Here is a 16,595-nt window from a genome sequence, read left to right on the forward strand (position 1 = left end):
CTGTCCCACTGAAAAGAGACACTTTTTCAAACATGATTCTTAATGTTGGACAAAGGTGGAATTGAAACTTTTTCATGTTCAACGACAAGACTGTGGACACCACAACGGACATATGATGTCACAAATTGAAAATGCCATTAAGAAAAGATATTTTTCGATTTTTTGTTAATTTTTGTACCTGTCCCAGAGGTTTGTGTCAGTTCTGTTACTGTGATTAATCACATAACAAAAATAAATGCTCCCAAAAGCTATTATTGAAATTATTTGTTGCCAAGGATCTACATATTCTCACCTTTTATATGGATGGCAGAATGAACTGAATCTGAGAATATTTACTTAAAAATTTCAGTTTTGGTAAGTAGTCTATGCATGACTAATTTTTTTGTGTCAATCCTGTTACCTTGTCTAAACGGGGTGTGCAGTAACTTAATCAAATATTAGAAGTTGCCATACATAAGAAGCAAACCGGGAGACTACCAGGAGCAATAGAGTTTAATAAATAATGGTGGATGAATTCTTATGTTGCATCATGTTTGTTTGAAAAGGCACATTTAGGTATGTTCAACTTCTACAGTAATTGAAAGTATAAATTTTGTTTTTCCTTATACAATTTTCTATTTATTCTAATGCAGATGATTTAATTTAGAATTACATTTTTAGGTTTCATGTTTTGGCTTTTTGTCAGTTAAGAATCATTGAATTTACTATAGGGGCTCAGAGTTGCATGTTGACCATTAAATTGGCTTGAATTTGTTAATCATGACAAGTTTTTTTTTTTCCTTGTGTGTTTGCTTGCCATTTTAGTACAATTTTTAAGTCAGAAAACCCCAGAACCCAGGAGCTTCGGGGGGCTTCGCCCTCCCTTGTCCCCCCACCAGGGCACTGCCCTGGACCAGCTGGGGGCCTGCGGCCCCCAGACCCCCGGCTAAAATTTTCAGATAATTTCACCAGCCCCAAATCACATCCCTGCAAATATCGGTTACCAGATGGTGAAAATAGACTCTGATGACTTGCCTGACTGGCCTCCAAACTCACATGAAGACTATAACCCACCGTTCAATGACATCAGCACAGTTGACATGAAACTAGTCCTGACTTAAAACATTTTCATTATGATTGTTTCCTGTTCTATTGTTTCCTGATCTATGTATGTAGCTTGCTAGCGTTAACTTAAGATGTCTATGTCTTATAAAAAACAGCCTTAGCATTATCCCTGTACACTCAGTGACGTGTTAAGTCAAATCTCTCTGGGAACTCTTACCACTGAAATTGTGTACATTTTTTTTCTTTTAGCAATTATTATCCTATAGGCTAAAAAGGGGGGAGAATGTGAGGGAATTTTAATGGACGAACATTATTATTCTGTGTTTCTGTATGTTGAACTAAAGTGGCTTAGTTACTGAGAAGAGATGTTTTTCCACATGCTGTAATCACTTTTCTGTGGCCTTGGTGGTAATGAGCAGGGTGCTTGAGTTCGTCCTAACTACGCATCTTCTCATGATGTAATCACCTTTCCTGACCTCGGTGGTGATAAGCAGGGAGCTTGAGCTCTCCCTAACTCGCATCTGCCTGCACATACCAGAGCACGCCAGGTGCACTCATTAGTAAAACTTCATAGAAAATCTTGAGCCAATCACGTGACAACACAAGCAGTGAGCGAATGCTTTCAGAGTATAATAGATAACATTCCTAAAACACAACTCAGAGTGCGCGTACTCTCGGCATCATCAGAAGTGGTGTCTTCTTCTATTCTTCTCTTTACTTTCCTATTTTATATATCTTTTACATGATCTACTGTAATAAATAACTGAAAAGACGACTCCTAAGCGTTCTGAAGTGTTTATTAGAAATTTCAATTACGGGTGCAGTGTTTTTTAAAATCTATTCTTCTTCTTCCTTCTTTTCTTGTTCTCATCACCGAACAGCATCTTGATGGCTTCCTGTAAGAGAAGTGCACAAGGTCAGAAACGACTCCTGAACGTTTTTGATCTCTGTGTAAACTGTGATGTGACGAAACGTTTCAATAGAAATCGAATACAAAATATAGTTGTGTGTCTCAGAACTGAATTTCAGCAGACGTTCAGTTTTTATTAAAAGATCCTCACCGGCTTGAGACCAGCTTCCCTCGCCTTCAGGATCGCGTCCATTTCATCCACCTACACACAGAGAGAGAGGAGGAAAGAGGGATTGGTGGGTGGGGTTTTGTTTCCATATAGCCAAAGTTAATTCATCATTTCAATATCAGACGTTTTTAAGAATCAGAGATGAAACACTCTGTAAATTGCTTGAGTGTGTGTGTGTTGCTGCAGTGTGTGTGTGTATTGTGTGTACGCTCACTTTGGCATACAGGAGCTCAGGATCGCTGATCATATTCATGATTTCATAATTGTTCTCGTTCCCTGCAAGCATCCAGGTGATCTTATTTGCCAAGTTTGGGTGGATTTTCTCAACAAGAGGCAACAAGTGATCATCTGCAGACAGACAGAGAGAGTGAGTGAGGTGTGAGAGAACAGAAATCGAGTGAATGGTCCCAGCCATCCAATCATGTAACATGGGCGGGGTTCAGGCACCAGACTCTTTCTATTCTTGATTATTGAGGAACAAAAGCAAGACTAGTTGAAAGCAGGTGCTTGGAGAAGTTTTCGATCTCGACAAGAAAACACATCGCAAACCATAATGGGGGAGAAAAAAGGTACCCTATGGGTCCATGTGGCTACTGTTTAAAAATAAAATAGTTTTCTGATCCCATGTCCATACAGTAAATATAGCATATATACACGTTATCAATTCTACTCGCCTCATCTCTTGCAAGCATCACCAAGCTGCGAGCAGCATCAGGGCTTGGAGTGTTTTGGTTACCATGTTTTGTTTAGTGTATTTTGTTCTAAATGCAGTGCTGTGAACTCGATCTATTTTCAAAATAGTACGAAAGCACTTGTTCATGAATTGTCTTTGAAGCATTATTTAGAACTAATGAGCACATTTTGTTTCACAAGTGGAGTGTAAAGACTCTGAAATAAAAAATACAATTAAAAAATTAAAGCCAATAGCAGAAGTTTGATATCGGCTTCTCAAGCTATCTGCCAAAAAGCTAAAAAAAAAAAAACCCTTTCAAAACCTTTCATTTGACCTTTCAGAAGGACCAAACAAAAGCCATGATAATCAAAAAGGTACATTTTCTTCAAATGAACACCACTTACTCGATATCGAATCAGTAGCCTTGGTGAACCACAAGGTGAATTTCGTTTATCTTTTTATCTGCCCATTATCTTACAACACTACGAAGTTATAACGAGGTTTCTCTTATTCCGTTTCTGGTTCTGATTGGTTCTGAAGTCTATCAAGAAGTAGAACGGGTAATCGAACTTGATCAGGATAAGTGCTGATTGGTTACGAAGTCTCACTATTGTTACACTCATTCTTACAACACGATGACATAGTGGCTACTGCCTCGCTTCGCCTCTTTGAGGCAGTGGCCACAAAAAAAACAAAAACAAACAGTGGATTATACGCTGAGCTGCAGAGCAGGAGTGTGTATGAGCCAGATGTTGGTGTGTGTTTTTTATGCGTGTATGAGTGTGAAACTCACGCGCCATCTGGACTTGTTCATCTACAGGACATGATTCCAACATGTAGATGGTAAGCCTTTTCCCAGCAGATGGTGATGTGGGTCCATCCTGGACACAGAGGAACTCATTCTTCTTCTATTATTATTATTATTATTATTACGACTCATTACTCGTGTTTTGTTCTTACTGTTGCGTCCTTGTCTGGCTGAACTTCACTCACAGGTGACACAGCTGTAGGAGGCACTGCATCAGTTGTAGCTGGAAGTTCTTTTGCAGCTGAAACTGGAACCACAACTGGACTGCTGTCCCCAACTGCAGCTGTCTCAACAGCTGGGACGCTTTCCAGCGCTCGCTCAGCTGAAGGAACGAAAACACATCACAGCTCATTCATTTCAGTGAAAAAAACATTATCGGTATCAATTATACTATGTGCATGCAGTCAGATTCAGAAGTACTGGCATCCTTGGTAAAGATGGGTCAGAAAGGTTATGAAAATTTGAATATTATATATACACACACAGTATATATGGCTTTACATTAACTTTTTTGCTCACCGGCCACTGTGGCTAGTGGTTTTCCTGAGTCACTAGCCATTCAGCCTTTTCACTAGCCACAATTTTGTTGCCAGGAAATCGAAGTTTTTTATTCACCATGATATGTTAAAGTTCGGAAGATCTAGATTTAATTATGAATGGTAGCGTATAATGTATCTCTACAATAGCACTGAAGTATTCAGTGCTGTTAAGGTAGCTCCCTATATGAAAACATACAACCAATTCAGACAAAAATATAAACAGAGTATTCTGTTTATTGAACTCAAATTCAAGCCCCTTACAATATGAAATATTGTATGATATGAAAAATAACATTCAGTACAACTGAACTGATTCTAATATTAAAAGTCCAATTCAAAGCATTTATCATTGAAAAACATTTGATGTTTTGATATGCAAGTATTATGTGTATTATCAAGTAGTATTATGTATATTATGTATTATCTATTAATAGTGTGTGTGTGTGTGTGTGTGTGTGTGTGTGAACATGTGTAGAGAGAGACATTAAATGTCCTCATTACATTCATCATCAGGGCGGCACGGTGGTGTAGTGGTTAGCACTGTTGCCTCACAGCAAGAAGGTCCAGGTTCGAGCCCCGTGGCCAGCGAGGGCCTTTCTGTGCGGAGTTTGCATGTTCTCCCCGTGTCAGCGTGGGTTTCCTCCGGGTGCTCCGGTTTCCCCCACAGTCCAAAGACATGCAGGTTAGGTTAACTGGTGACTCTAAATTGACCGTAGGTGTGAATGTGAGTGTGAATGGTTGTCTGTGTCTATGTGTCAGCCCTGTGATGACCTGGCGACTTGTCCAGGGTGTACCCCGCCTTTCGCCCGTAGTCAGCTGGGATAGGCTCCAGCTTGCCTGCGACCCTGTAGAAGGATAAAGCGGCTAGAGATAATGAGATGAGACATTCATCATCAGAGGAGTCTGAATGGTCCATGAAAAATGGTCTTCCTGACCTGAGGCTTCCAGCAGGCCATAAGTTGATAGCTGGGGTGAGATCAACTTCTTTCCAATCGCATGAACGTTTCTAAACAGCAGCTCCAGCCTCTCCAGCTCAGCCGACTTCATGACAGCCAGGGACTGAAAGCAATGCTGTCCTGTAGTGACCAGCCGTCTTCGCCTGTTTTGATGTTATAGTACCGGTGTGTGCATTTGACTTTTCGTGGTCCTTTATAGTTTTGAGTTTAAAATTACTGGTGCCCGTCTTTGCCAGACTTTCTACAGACTTCACAGTACGTGGTATTTTCGGTTTTGCTATGAACTAGCCAATCTCACCCGAACTTCCATTTGTCATTGAACTGTCTTATCTTCCTATTAGTGTCTTGTTCATCTCCATGGCCGCAGCCAGCTCTGAGGCCCTCGCGGTCCGGACCTCGGTCATTTTTAAGAGCTGAAAATACACTGGTATGCTAAATATTCAACTGGATAAAAAATAAAGAATAACATTAAAACATCTCCATAAGAAGTGTATTGTTAATTATGTTAAACGCTGATTCTGTCTCTGTTTGGTGTGCGCGGCTCTGAGACCAAGAACAAAAAAGCGAATGAGCGCATGCGTGACTCGGGGGAGGAACGCAGTGCAGGAGACACGGGGTTTCCATGGTAACCATCAGCGCACTTTCATGAAGCTATTAAATTTACATTTTTGAACTTCGTAGTCAGCTGGGATAGGCTCCAGCTTGCCTGCGACCCTGTAGAACAGGATAAAGCATCTAGAGATGATGAGATGAAAAAATAAATATATTATTTCCCAGCTTAAAGGAACAGTCCACCGTACTTCCATAATGAAATATGCTCTTATCTGAATTGAGACGAGCTGCTCCGTACCTCTCCGAGCTTTGCGCGACCTCCCAGTCAGTCAGACGCAGTCAGACGTGCTGTCACTCCTGTTAGCAATGTAGCTAGGCTCAGTATGGCCAATGGTATTTTTTGGGGCTGTAGTTAGATGCGACCAAAATCTTCCGCATTTTTCCTGTTTACATAGGTTTATATGACCAGTGATATGAAACAAGTTCAGTTACACAAATTGAAACGTAGCGATTTTCTATGCTATGGAAAGTCCGCACTATAATGACAGGTGTACTAACACCTTCTGCGCGCTTCGACAGCGCATTGATACCTTCACCTCTCGGAGCTCCGTATCAATGCGCTGCCGAAGCACGCAGAAGGTGTTAGTACGCCTGTCATTATAGTGCGGACTTTCCATAGCATAGAAAATCGCTACGTTTCAATTTGTGTAACTGAACTTGTTTCATATCACTGGTCATATGTAAACAGGAAAAACGCGGAAGAGTTTGGTCGCATCTAACTACAGCCCCAAAAAATACCACTGGCCATACTGAGCCTAGCTACATTGCTAACAGGAGTGACACTGCGTCTGACTGCGTCTGACTGACTGGGAGGTCGAGCAAAGCTCGGAGAGGTACGGAGCAGCTCGTCTCAATTCAGATAAGAGCATATTTCATTATGGAAGTACGGTGGACTGTTCCTTTAAGGTCAGTCCGTATTGTGAAATACTGTGACCTCGGCCCAGAGGCCTCGGTCAGTATTTTCAAGACCTCGGTCACGGTATTTCACGATACGGACCCCCCCCAGCTGGTAAATAATACACACACACCCACACACACATGACGGTACTGTTCCGTCCCGGGTTATGAGAGATATGTTACACTGATTCTGACAACATGATGACATTGTGGCTACAGCCTACAAAAGAAACAAACAAACAAAAAAACCCTTACGAATGACTAGGTACGCCTTTTCGACCAACAGGGAACAGGTTCTTGAACCAATTCCATTCAGGATTCTTTGAACAAGAACAGAATCCGTTCTCTGTGGGTCGAAAAGGGGTAACGTCCCAGTTTGGTTATACTAAACATAGGCACGAATGGAACGCTGCTCAGCCAATCAAATTAGTGAGTCTGTATATTACTGAACTGTTGTATAATTAGTTAATTAGCTGATTATAGCTGAACCAGGGGAAAATGGTGCATTCCAGGACCACATTCAGGAACCTGTGGTGTAATGTGAACGTGGCCATGCCTCTAGTGGCTTTCCATATAGGATGCGCCATCAAAACCCTATATTCAACATCTTGAAAGAGGCTCAAGAGGAGCTCAAATGACTCTCTGAGCAGATCGGGTTTACTTTTCAGGTTTACTCCGGACTACATGTGCAGCAGTGCAGTTGTAGCCTGCCTTGTTTGTGATTTTAAAAATACAGTAAATCATTCGATAAGCCAAAGCAATAGAGTGGAAAGTTTCAACTTATGTTTGCCTTGGATAACTTTGCCTAAAACATGGTGGTGTATACTGATTTTTTCCCCCAGATTGTTTTTTTTTGTGTGTGTGTCGGTGTAACGGATGCCAGATTGTTAATGTATCTCAGTCCCATAGGCTACATGGTTAGGGGATCTTTTGTTCTCATTGCTTGGGCCAGATCAAACCATTAAACAAGCTTCAATTATTCTTACTCTTGCCACATACATGATTTTTTTTTTCAAAACTGATGATATTCAGTTCAAACACCATTAAAAGTAGCTTCAGGAATAGATCTCTTGTGTGATGTGTAATTCACCCTCTCATTTAAATATGGAGAAAATGTTTTGGCGCGCGCTTTGCGCATCACGGACCTCGGTGATTTTAAAATGCTGCTCCGGCCCTGATCATCTCTGCCCCTTTTTCCCTGAGCAGCAGGGTTTGAAACTCCAGCTATATGCCGCCACATAGTGCACTTGTCAGTCGTCAGCAACTTTGTTGCTTCGTTCATTAACCGCAGGTTACCGTATCACTGATTTTACCTGAGACGTTAAAGTACGTTCTAAACCAGGGGTGTCAAACCTGATCCATAAAGGGCCGTGTGGCTGCAGGTTTTCATTCCAGCCATGCAGCAGCACCCTGATTTGGCTTATTCAATCAACTGACACACCCACCCTTTAATCAAGGGTGGGTGTGGCTGCAAGTATTTGACTGTGTGAAGACAGTTCAGTTGATTGAATGAGCCAAGTCAGGTGTGCTGCTGCATGGCTGGAATGAAAACCTGCAGCCACAAGGCCCTTTATGGATCAGGTTTGACACCCCTGTTCTAAACAATTCTAACATGTTGTCAGAATGTTTACGCAGGTGCTCATGGGAGTTGTAGGCGCGTAATGTTACATTGCAATGCGTTTATTATATCAGATGCCTTCAGAGAAAACTACAAAAAATATATTGTCATACCACAGAATAAACCACCCGCCAAAGTGGCTAGTGAGACTAAAGTCATTACTCGCCAAAGCCCAATTTTACCCGCATTTGGCGGGTGCTAATGTAAAGCCCTGATTTTATATGTATTCTAAGAGAATTTAAAAAACTTCAAAAAATTAAGCTTTTTAGAGGCACATATTTTAACTTATCCATGTATGAAAGCAGTATCATCATACATAAATCACACATGGATCCTTGAGCAGGCTATAAACTGGTATTAAAAATGCAGAAATAGTGTCGGGAACAGCGTTCTCCTGTCTTTTGTATGGTTTGTACTGTCTTACCATCAGCTCGATGCAGAAAGTTGACGAAAGTGTAGCCGCGTGAGGAGAAGGTCTTCTTGTCCCTGCACATGTGGACAGAGTGAATAGGTCCTGCACGGCTCACCATCTCCACCAACATCATCTCGGTGACATCATGGTGCAGATCACCCACATACAGTGAGGTCATTGCGGAGTTTGAGTTCATTTTACCTAGAGAGAGAGAGAGAGAAAAATCAGACTTTCAGTGGTGGAGAAAAGCAAGGAGACCAACTGAATGATGGACAGAACATTGTCAGCATCGACACGGTAACCTCCTGTTTTAAACAGACAAAGCTGAGGATAAGTACACTAAAATGCATTTCTCGATGGAGACTGGAGGAATCGTAAAACGTAAGGACCTAAAGGCTGAACGTCGGTTTCCCAAAAGCATCGCAGCAAAAAGATTATCGGTAAATGGTAGAGCAAGCAGCACAATGCACTCTCTCTCTCTCTCCTAGTTAAGAATGTCTTAGCGTTAAAAGGCTTTTGGGAAACCCAGCCCTGATCAGTATGAAGGTAAAGAAGAAGGAATGAGAACACACAGTTATGAGATTAGTGTGTCTCGTGTTAGTAAACTATTAAAACTTAAAAAAAATACAAATCACTCAGTTATGGTGACTTACTACGAAGGAGAAGATTAAATCGCTGGAAACTCGCTGTGAAGGTTTGTGTCGCTCTGAAGCTCTGTGTGGATGTGTGGCTCTTATATAGCTGCAGATTTTGAAACATAACTAATTAAACTGTTTTCATTTAAATTAATTAAACTAATTAAACTGTATGAATCATGTGACCTGGGTTTTCCCCTAAACTTTAGGGGAAAACCCAGGTCACGTGAGCAGGTGACATCAGCTCCCTGAGAGAGAGAGAGCATCCTGATCGCTCTGTCTTGTTCAGTAGCCCATTCAGTGTTCTGTGTGGGTGGCTTTACATCTTCTCTCCCGGACCGAGAGCTCATAGGCTCGTCAGAGTGAAGCCATCTGGCCGCCATCTTACCCCTCACATCGCGTGGATTTGGTTTGTGTGTTAAACCGTCATATCTGATCAAACTGGCCCCAAGACAAGTTTCTCCTGACTTTTTTCCCACTGCTATAATTATTTTTACGGAAATTATTTCAGTTTATCTTTCTCTTACAGTCAGGTCTGAACAGTATTTATTTGTCACATAATTCACTGTCACAATATTCATGCAGCTTGTGACAAATAAATACTGTTCAGACCTGACTGTAAGAGAAAGATAAACTGAAATAATTTCCGTAAAAATAATTATAGCAGTGGGAAAAAAGTCAGGAGAAACTTGTCTTGGGGCCAGTTTGATATGACGGTTTAACACACAAACCAAATCCACGCGATGTGAGGGGTAAGATGGCGGCCAGATGGCTTCACTCTGACGAGCCTATGAGCTCTCGGTCCGGGAGAGAAGATGTAAAGCCACCCACACAGAACACTGAATGGGCTACTGAACAAGACAGAGCGATCAGGATGCTCTCTCTCTCTCTCTCTCAGGGAGCTGATGTCACCTGCTCACGTGACCTGGGTTTTCCCCTAAAGTTTAGGGGAAAACCCAGGTCACATGATTCAGACAGTTTAATTAGTTTAATTAATTTAAATGAAAACAGTTTAATTAGTTATGTTTCAAAATCTGCAGCTATATAAGAGCCACACATCCACACAGAGCTTCAGAGCGACACAAACCTTCACAGCGAGTTTCCAGCGATTTAATCTTCTCCTTCGTAGTAAGTCACCATAACTGAGTGATTTGTATTTTTTTTAAGTTTTAATAGTTTACTAACACGAGACACACTAATCTCATAACTGTGTGTTCTCATTCCTTCTTCTTTACCTTCATACTGATCAGGGCTGGGTTTCCCAAAAGCCTTTTAACGCTAAGACATTCTTAACTAGGAGAGAGAGAGAGAGTGCATTGTGCTGCTTGCTCTACCATTTACCGATAATCTTTTTGCTGCGATGCTTTTGGGAAACCGACGTTCAGCCTTTAGGTCCTTACGTTTTACGATTCCTCCAGTCTCCATCGAGAAATGCATTTTAGTGTACTTATCCTCAGCTTTGTCTGTTTAAAACAGGAGGTTACCGTGTCGATGCTGACAATGTTCTGTCCATCATTCAGTTGGTCTCCTTGCTTTTCTCCACCACTGAAAGTCTGATTTTTCTCTCTCTCTCTCTAGGTAAAATGAACTCAAACTCCGCAATGACCTCACTGTATGTGGGTGATCTGCACCATGAGGTCACCGAGATGATGTTGGTGGAGATGGTGAGCCGTGCAGGACCTATTCACTCTGTCCACATGTGCAGGGACAAGAAGACCTTCTCCTCACGCGGCTACACTTTCGTCAACTTTCTGCATCGAGCTGATGGTAAGACAGTACAAACCATACAAAAGACAGGAAAACGCTGTTCCCGACGCTATTTCTGCATTTTTAATACCAGTTTATAGTCTGCTCAAGGATCCATGTGTGATTTATGTATGATGATACTGCTTTCATACATGGATAAGTTAAAATATGTGCCTCTAAAAAGCTTAATTTTTTGAAGTTTTTTAAATTCTCTTAGAATACATATAAAATCAGGGCTTTACATTAGCACCCGCCAAATGCGGGTAAAATTGGGCTTTGGCGAGTAATGACTTTAGTCTCACTAGCCACTTTGGCGGGTGGTTTATTCTGTGGTATGACAATACATTTTTTGTAGTTTTCTCTGAAGGCATCTGATATAATAAACGCATTGCAATGTAACATTACGCGCCTACAACTCCCATGAGCACCTGCGTAAACATTCTGACAACATGTTAGAATTGTTTAGAACGTACTTTAACGTCTCAGGTAAAATCAATGATGCGGTAACCTGCGGTTAATGAACGAAGCAACAAAGTTGCTGACGACTTTAAAATGCTGCTCCGGCCCTGATCATCTCTGCCCCTTTTTCCCTGAGCAGCAGGGTTTGAAACTCATCGCTGGAGTTTCAAACCCTGCTGCTCAGGGAAAAAGGGGCAGAGATGATCAGGGCCGGAGCAGCATTTTAAAATCACCGAGGTCCGTGATGCGCAAAGCGCGCGCCAAAACATTTTCTCCATATTTAAATGAGAGGGTGAATTACACATCACACAAGAGATCTATTCCTGAAGCTACTTTTAATGGTGTTTGAACTGAATATCATCAGTTTTGAAAAAAAAAATCATGTATGTGGCAAGAGTAAGAATAATTGAAGCTTGTTTAATGGTTTGATCTGGCCCAAGCAATGAGAACAAAAGATCCCCTAACCATGTAGCCTATGGGACTGAGATACATTAACAATCTGGCATCCGTTACACCGACACACACACAAAAAAAAACAATCTGGGGGAAAAAATCAGTATACACCACCATGTTTTAGGCAAAGTTATCCAAGGCAAACATAAGTTGAAACTTTCCACTCTATTGCTTTGGCTTATCGAATGATTTACTGTATTTTTAAAATCACAAACAAGGCAGGCTACAACTGCACTGCTGCACATGTAGTCCGGAGTAAACCTGAAAAGTAAACCCGATCTGCTCAGAGAGTCATTTGAGCTCCTCTTGAGCCTCTTTCAAGATGTTGAATATAGGGTTTTGATGGCGCATCCTATATGGAAAGCCACTAGAGGCATGGCCACGTTCACATTACACCACAGGTTCCTGAATGTGGTCCTGGAATGCACCATTTTCCCCTGGTTCAGCTATAATCAGCTAATTAACTAATTATACAACAGTTCAGTAATATACAGACTCACTAATTTGATTGGCTGAGCAGCGTTCCATTCGTGCCTATGTTTAGTATAACCAAACTGGGACGTTACCCCTTTTCAACCCACAGAGAACGGATTCTGTTCTTGTTCAAAGAATCCTGAATGGAATTGGTTCAAGAACCTGTTCCCTGTTGGTCGAAAAGGCGTACCTAGTCATTCGTAAGTGGTTTTTTTTTTTTTGTTTCTTTTGTAAGCTGTAGCCACAATGTCATCATGTTGTCAGAATCAGTGTAACATATCTCTCATAACCCGGGATGGAACAGTACCGTCGTGTGTATGTGTGTGTGTGTGTATTATTTACACCTGGGGGGGGGTCCGTATCATGAAATACCGTGACCGAGGTCTTGAAAATACTGACCGAGGCCTCTGGGCCGAGGTCACAGTATTTCACAATACGGACTGACCTTAAGCTGAGAAATAATATATTTATTTTTTCATCTCATCTCATTATCTCTAGACGCTTTATCCTATTCTACAGGGTCGCAGGCAAGCTGGAGCCTATCCCAGCTGATAACAAAGTTCGAAAATGTAAATTTAATAGCTTCATGAAAGTGCGCTGATGGTTACCATGGAAACCCCGTGTCTCCTGCACTGCGTTCCTCCCCCGAGTCACGCATGCGCTCATTCGCTTTTTTGTTCTTGGTCTCAGAGCTGCGCACACCAAACAGAGACAGAATCAGCGTTTAACATCATTAACAATGCACTTTTTACGGAGATGTTTTAATGTTATTCTTTATTTTTTATCCAGTTGAATATTTAGCGTACCAATGTATTTTCAGCTCTTAAAAATGACCGAGGTCCGGACCGCGGGGGCCTCAGAGCTGGCTGCGGCCGTGGAGATGAACAAGACACTAATAGGAAGATAAGACAGTTCAATGACAAATGGAAGTTCGGGTGAGATTGGCTAGTTCATAGCAAAACCGAAAATACCATGTACTGTGAAGACTGTAGAAAGTCTGGCAAAGACGGGCACCAGTAATTTTAAACTCAAAACTATAAAGGACCACGAAAAGTCAAACGCACACACCGGTACTATAACATCAAAACAGGCGAAGACGGCTGGTCACTACAGGACAGCATTGCTTTCAGTCCCTGGCTGTCATGAAGTCGGCTGAGCTGGAGAGGCTGGAGCTGCTGTTTAGAAACGTTCATGCGATTGGAAAGAAGTTGATCTCACCCCAGCTATCAACTTATGGCCTGCTGGAAGCCTCAGGTCAGGAAGACCATTTTTCATGGACCATTCAGACTCATCTGATGATGAATGTCTCATCTCATCTCATTATCTCTAGACGCTTTATCCTTCTACAGGGTCGCAGGCAAGCTGGAGCTTATCCCAGCTGACTACGGGCGAAAGGCGGGGTACACCCTGGACAAGTCGCCAGGTCATCACAGGGCTGACACATAGACACAGACAACCATTCACACTCACATTCACACCTACGGTCAATTTAGAGTCACCAGTTAACCTAACCTGCATGTCTTTGGACTGTGGGGGAAACCGGAGCACCCGGAGGAAACCCACGCGGACATGGGGAGAACATGCAAACTCCGCACAGAAAGGCCCTCGCCGGCCACGGGGCTCGAACCCGGACCTTCTTGCTGTGAGGCGACAGCGCTAACCACTACACCACCGTGCCGCCCTGATGATGAATGTAATGAGGACATTTGTCTCTCTCTACACATGTTCTACACACACACACACACACACACACACACACACTATTAATAGATAATACATAATATACATAATAATAATAATTGATAATACACATAATACTTGCATATCAAAACATCAAATGTTTTTCAATGATAAATGTTTTGAATTGGACTTTTAATATTAGAATCAGTTCAGTTGTACTGAATGTTGTTTTTTATATTATACGATATTTCATATTGTAAGGGGCTTGAATTTCAGTTCAATAAACAGAATACTCTGTTTATATTTTTGTCTGAATTGGTTGCATGTTTTCATATAGGGAGCTACCTTAACAGCACTGAATACTTGAGTGCTATTGTAGAGATACATTATACGCTGCCATTCATAATTAAATCTAGATCTTCCGAACTTTAACATATCATGGTGAAGAAAAAACTGCGATTTCCTGGCAACAAAATTGTGGCTAGTGAAAAGGCTGAATGGCTAGTGACTCAGGAAAACCACTAGCCACAGTGGCCGGTGAGCAAAAAAGTTAATGTAAAGCCATATATACTGTGTGTGTATATATAATATTCAAATTTTCATAACCTTTCTGACCCATCTTTACCAAGGATGCCAGTACTTCTGAATCTGACTGCATGCACATAGTATAATTGATACCGATAATGTTTTTTTCACTGAAATGAATGAGCTGTGATGTGTTTTCGTTCCTTCAGCTGAGCGAGCGCTGGAAAGCGTCCCAGCTGTTGAGACAGCTGCAGTTGGGGACAGCAGTCCAGTTGTGGTTCCAGTTTCAGCTGCAAAAGAACTTCCAGCTACAACTGATGCAGTGCCTCCTACAGCTGTGTCACCTGTGAGTGAAGTTCCGCCAGACAAGGACGCAACAGTAAGAACAAAACACGAGTAATGAGTCGTAATAATAATAATAATAATAATAATAGAAGAAGAAGAATGAGTTCCTCTGTGTCCAGGATGGACCCACATCACCATCTGCTGAGAAACGACTGACCATCTACATGTTGGAATCATGTCCTGTAGATGAACAAGTCCAGATGGCGCGTGAGTTTCACACTCATACACGCATAAAAAACACACACCAACATCTGGCTCATACACACTCCTGCTCTGCAGCTCAGCGTATAATCCACTGTTTTTGTTTTTTTGTGGCCACTGCCTCAAATAGGCGAAGCGAGGCAGTAGCCACTATGTCATCGTGTTGTAAGCATGAGTGTAGCAATAGTGGTTTTTTTTAGCTTTTTGGCAGATAGCTTGAGAAGCCAATATCAAACTTCTGCTATTGGCTTTAATTTTTTAATTGTATTTTTTATTTCAGAGTCTTTACACTCCACTTGTGAAACAAAATGTGCTCATTAGTTCTAAATAATGCTTCAAAGACAATTCATGAACAAGTGCTTTCGTACTATTTTGAAAATAGATCGAGTTCACAGCACTGCATTTAGAACAAAATACACTAAACAAAACATGGTAACCAAAACACTCCAAGCCCTGATGCTGCTCGCAGCTTGGTGATGCTTGCAAGAGATGAGGCGAGTAGAATTGATAACATGTATATATGCTATATTTACTGTATGGACATGGGATCAGAAAACTATTTTATTTTTAAACAGTAGCCACATGGACCCATAGGGTACCTTTTTTCTCCCCCATTATGGTTTGCGATGTGTTTCCTTGTCGAGATCGAAAACTTCTCCAAGCACCTGCTTTCAACTCGTCTTGCTTTTGTTCCTCAATAATCGAGAATAGAAAGAGTCTGGCGCCTGAACCCCGCCCATGTTACATGATTGGATGGCTGGGACCATTCACTCGATTTCTGTTCTCTCACACCTCACTCACTATCTCTGTCTGTCTGCAGATGATCACTTGTTGCCTCTTGTTGAGAAAATCCACCCAAACTTGGCAAATAAGATCACCTGGATGCTTGCAGGGAACCAGAACAATTATGAAATCATGAATATGATCAGCGATCCTGAGCTCCTGTATGCCAAAGTGAGCGCACACACAATACACACACACACTGCACCAACACACACACACTCAAGCAATTTACAGAGTGTTTCATCTCTGATTCTTAAAAACGTCTGATATTGAAATGATGAATTAACTTTGGCTATGTGGAAACAAAACCCCACCCACCAATCCCTCTTTCCTCCTCTCTCTCTCTGTGTGTAGGTGGATGAAATGGACGCGATCCTGAAGGCGAGGGAAGCTGGTCTCAAGCCGGTGAGGATCTTTTAGTAAAAACTGGACATCTGCTGAAATTCAGTTCTGAGACACACAACGATATTTTGTATTCGATTTCTATTGAAACGTTTCGTCACATCACAGTTTACACAGAGATCAAAAACGTTCAGGAGTCGTTTCTGACCTTGTGCACTTCTCTTACAGGAAGCCATCAAGATGCTGTTCGGTGACGAGAACAAGAAAAGAAGGAAGAAGAAGAATAGATTTTAAAAAACACTGCACCCGTAATG

The 16,595-nt window shown here is 41.7% G+C and overlaps 3 protein-coding genes across 3 annotated transcripts; 2 read left to right on the forward strand and 1 right to left on the reverse strand.

Moving 5' to 3' along the window:
- Positions 1-1,874: 1,874 nt before the first annotated feature.
- Positions 1,875-8,816, reverse strand: LOC132869040 (polyadenylate-binding protein 4-like). The gene is made up of 6 exons (XM_060902396.1): positions 8,651-8,816; positions 3,757-3,926; positions 3,590-3,677; positions 2,338-2,471; positions 2,106-2,156; positions 1,875-1,940 (listed from the first exon to the last, which is right to left on the reverse strand). The coding sequence occupies exons 1-6, from the start codon at positions 8,814-8,816 to the stop codon at positions 1,875-1,877; spliced, it is 675 nt and encodes a 224-aa protein (XP_060758379.1).
- Positions 8,817-10,149: 1,333 nt separating this feature from the next.
- On the forward strand, positions 10,150-15,010 carry LOC132869041 (uncharacterized). Its single transcript, XM_060902397.1, has 3 exons — positions 10,150-10,401; positions 10,852-11,040; positions 14,820-15,010. Exons 1-3 carry the CDS (start codon positions 10,296-10,298, stop codon positions 15,008-15,010), a joined length of 486 nt encoding a protein of 161 aa, XP_060758380.1. The 5' UTR covers positions 10,150-10,295.
- A 103-nt stretch (positions 15,011-15,113) lies between these two features.
- LOC132869250 (polyadenylate-binding protein 1-like) lies at positions 15,114-16,595 on the forward strand. Its single transcript, XM_060902588.1, has 4 exons — positions 15,114-15,162; positions 15,977-16,110; positions 16,294-16,344; positions 16,510-16,595. Exons 1-4 carry the CDS (start codon positions 15,120-15,122, stop codon positions 16,573-16,575), a joined length of 294 nt encoding a protein of 97 aa, XP_060758571.1. The 5' UTR covers positions 15,114-15,119; the 3' UTR covers positions 16,576-16,595.

Source organism: Neoarius graeffei, chromosome 20 (assembly GCF_027579695.1).
Source record: "Neoarius graeffei isolate fNeoGra1 chromosome 20, fNeoGra1.pri, whole genome shotgun sequence".
Taxonomy (NCBI): Eukaryota; Metazoa; Chordata; class Actinopteri; order Siluriformes; family Ariidae; genus Neoarius; species Neoarius graeffei.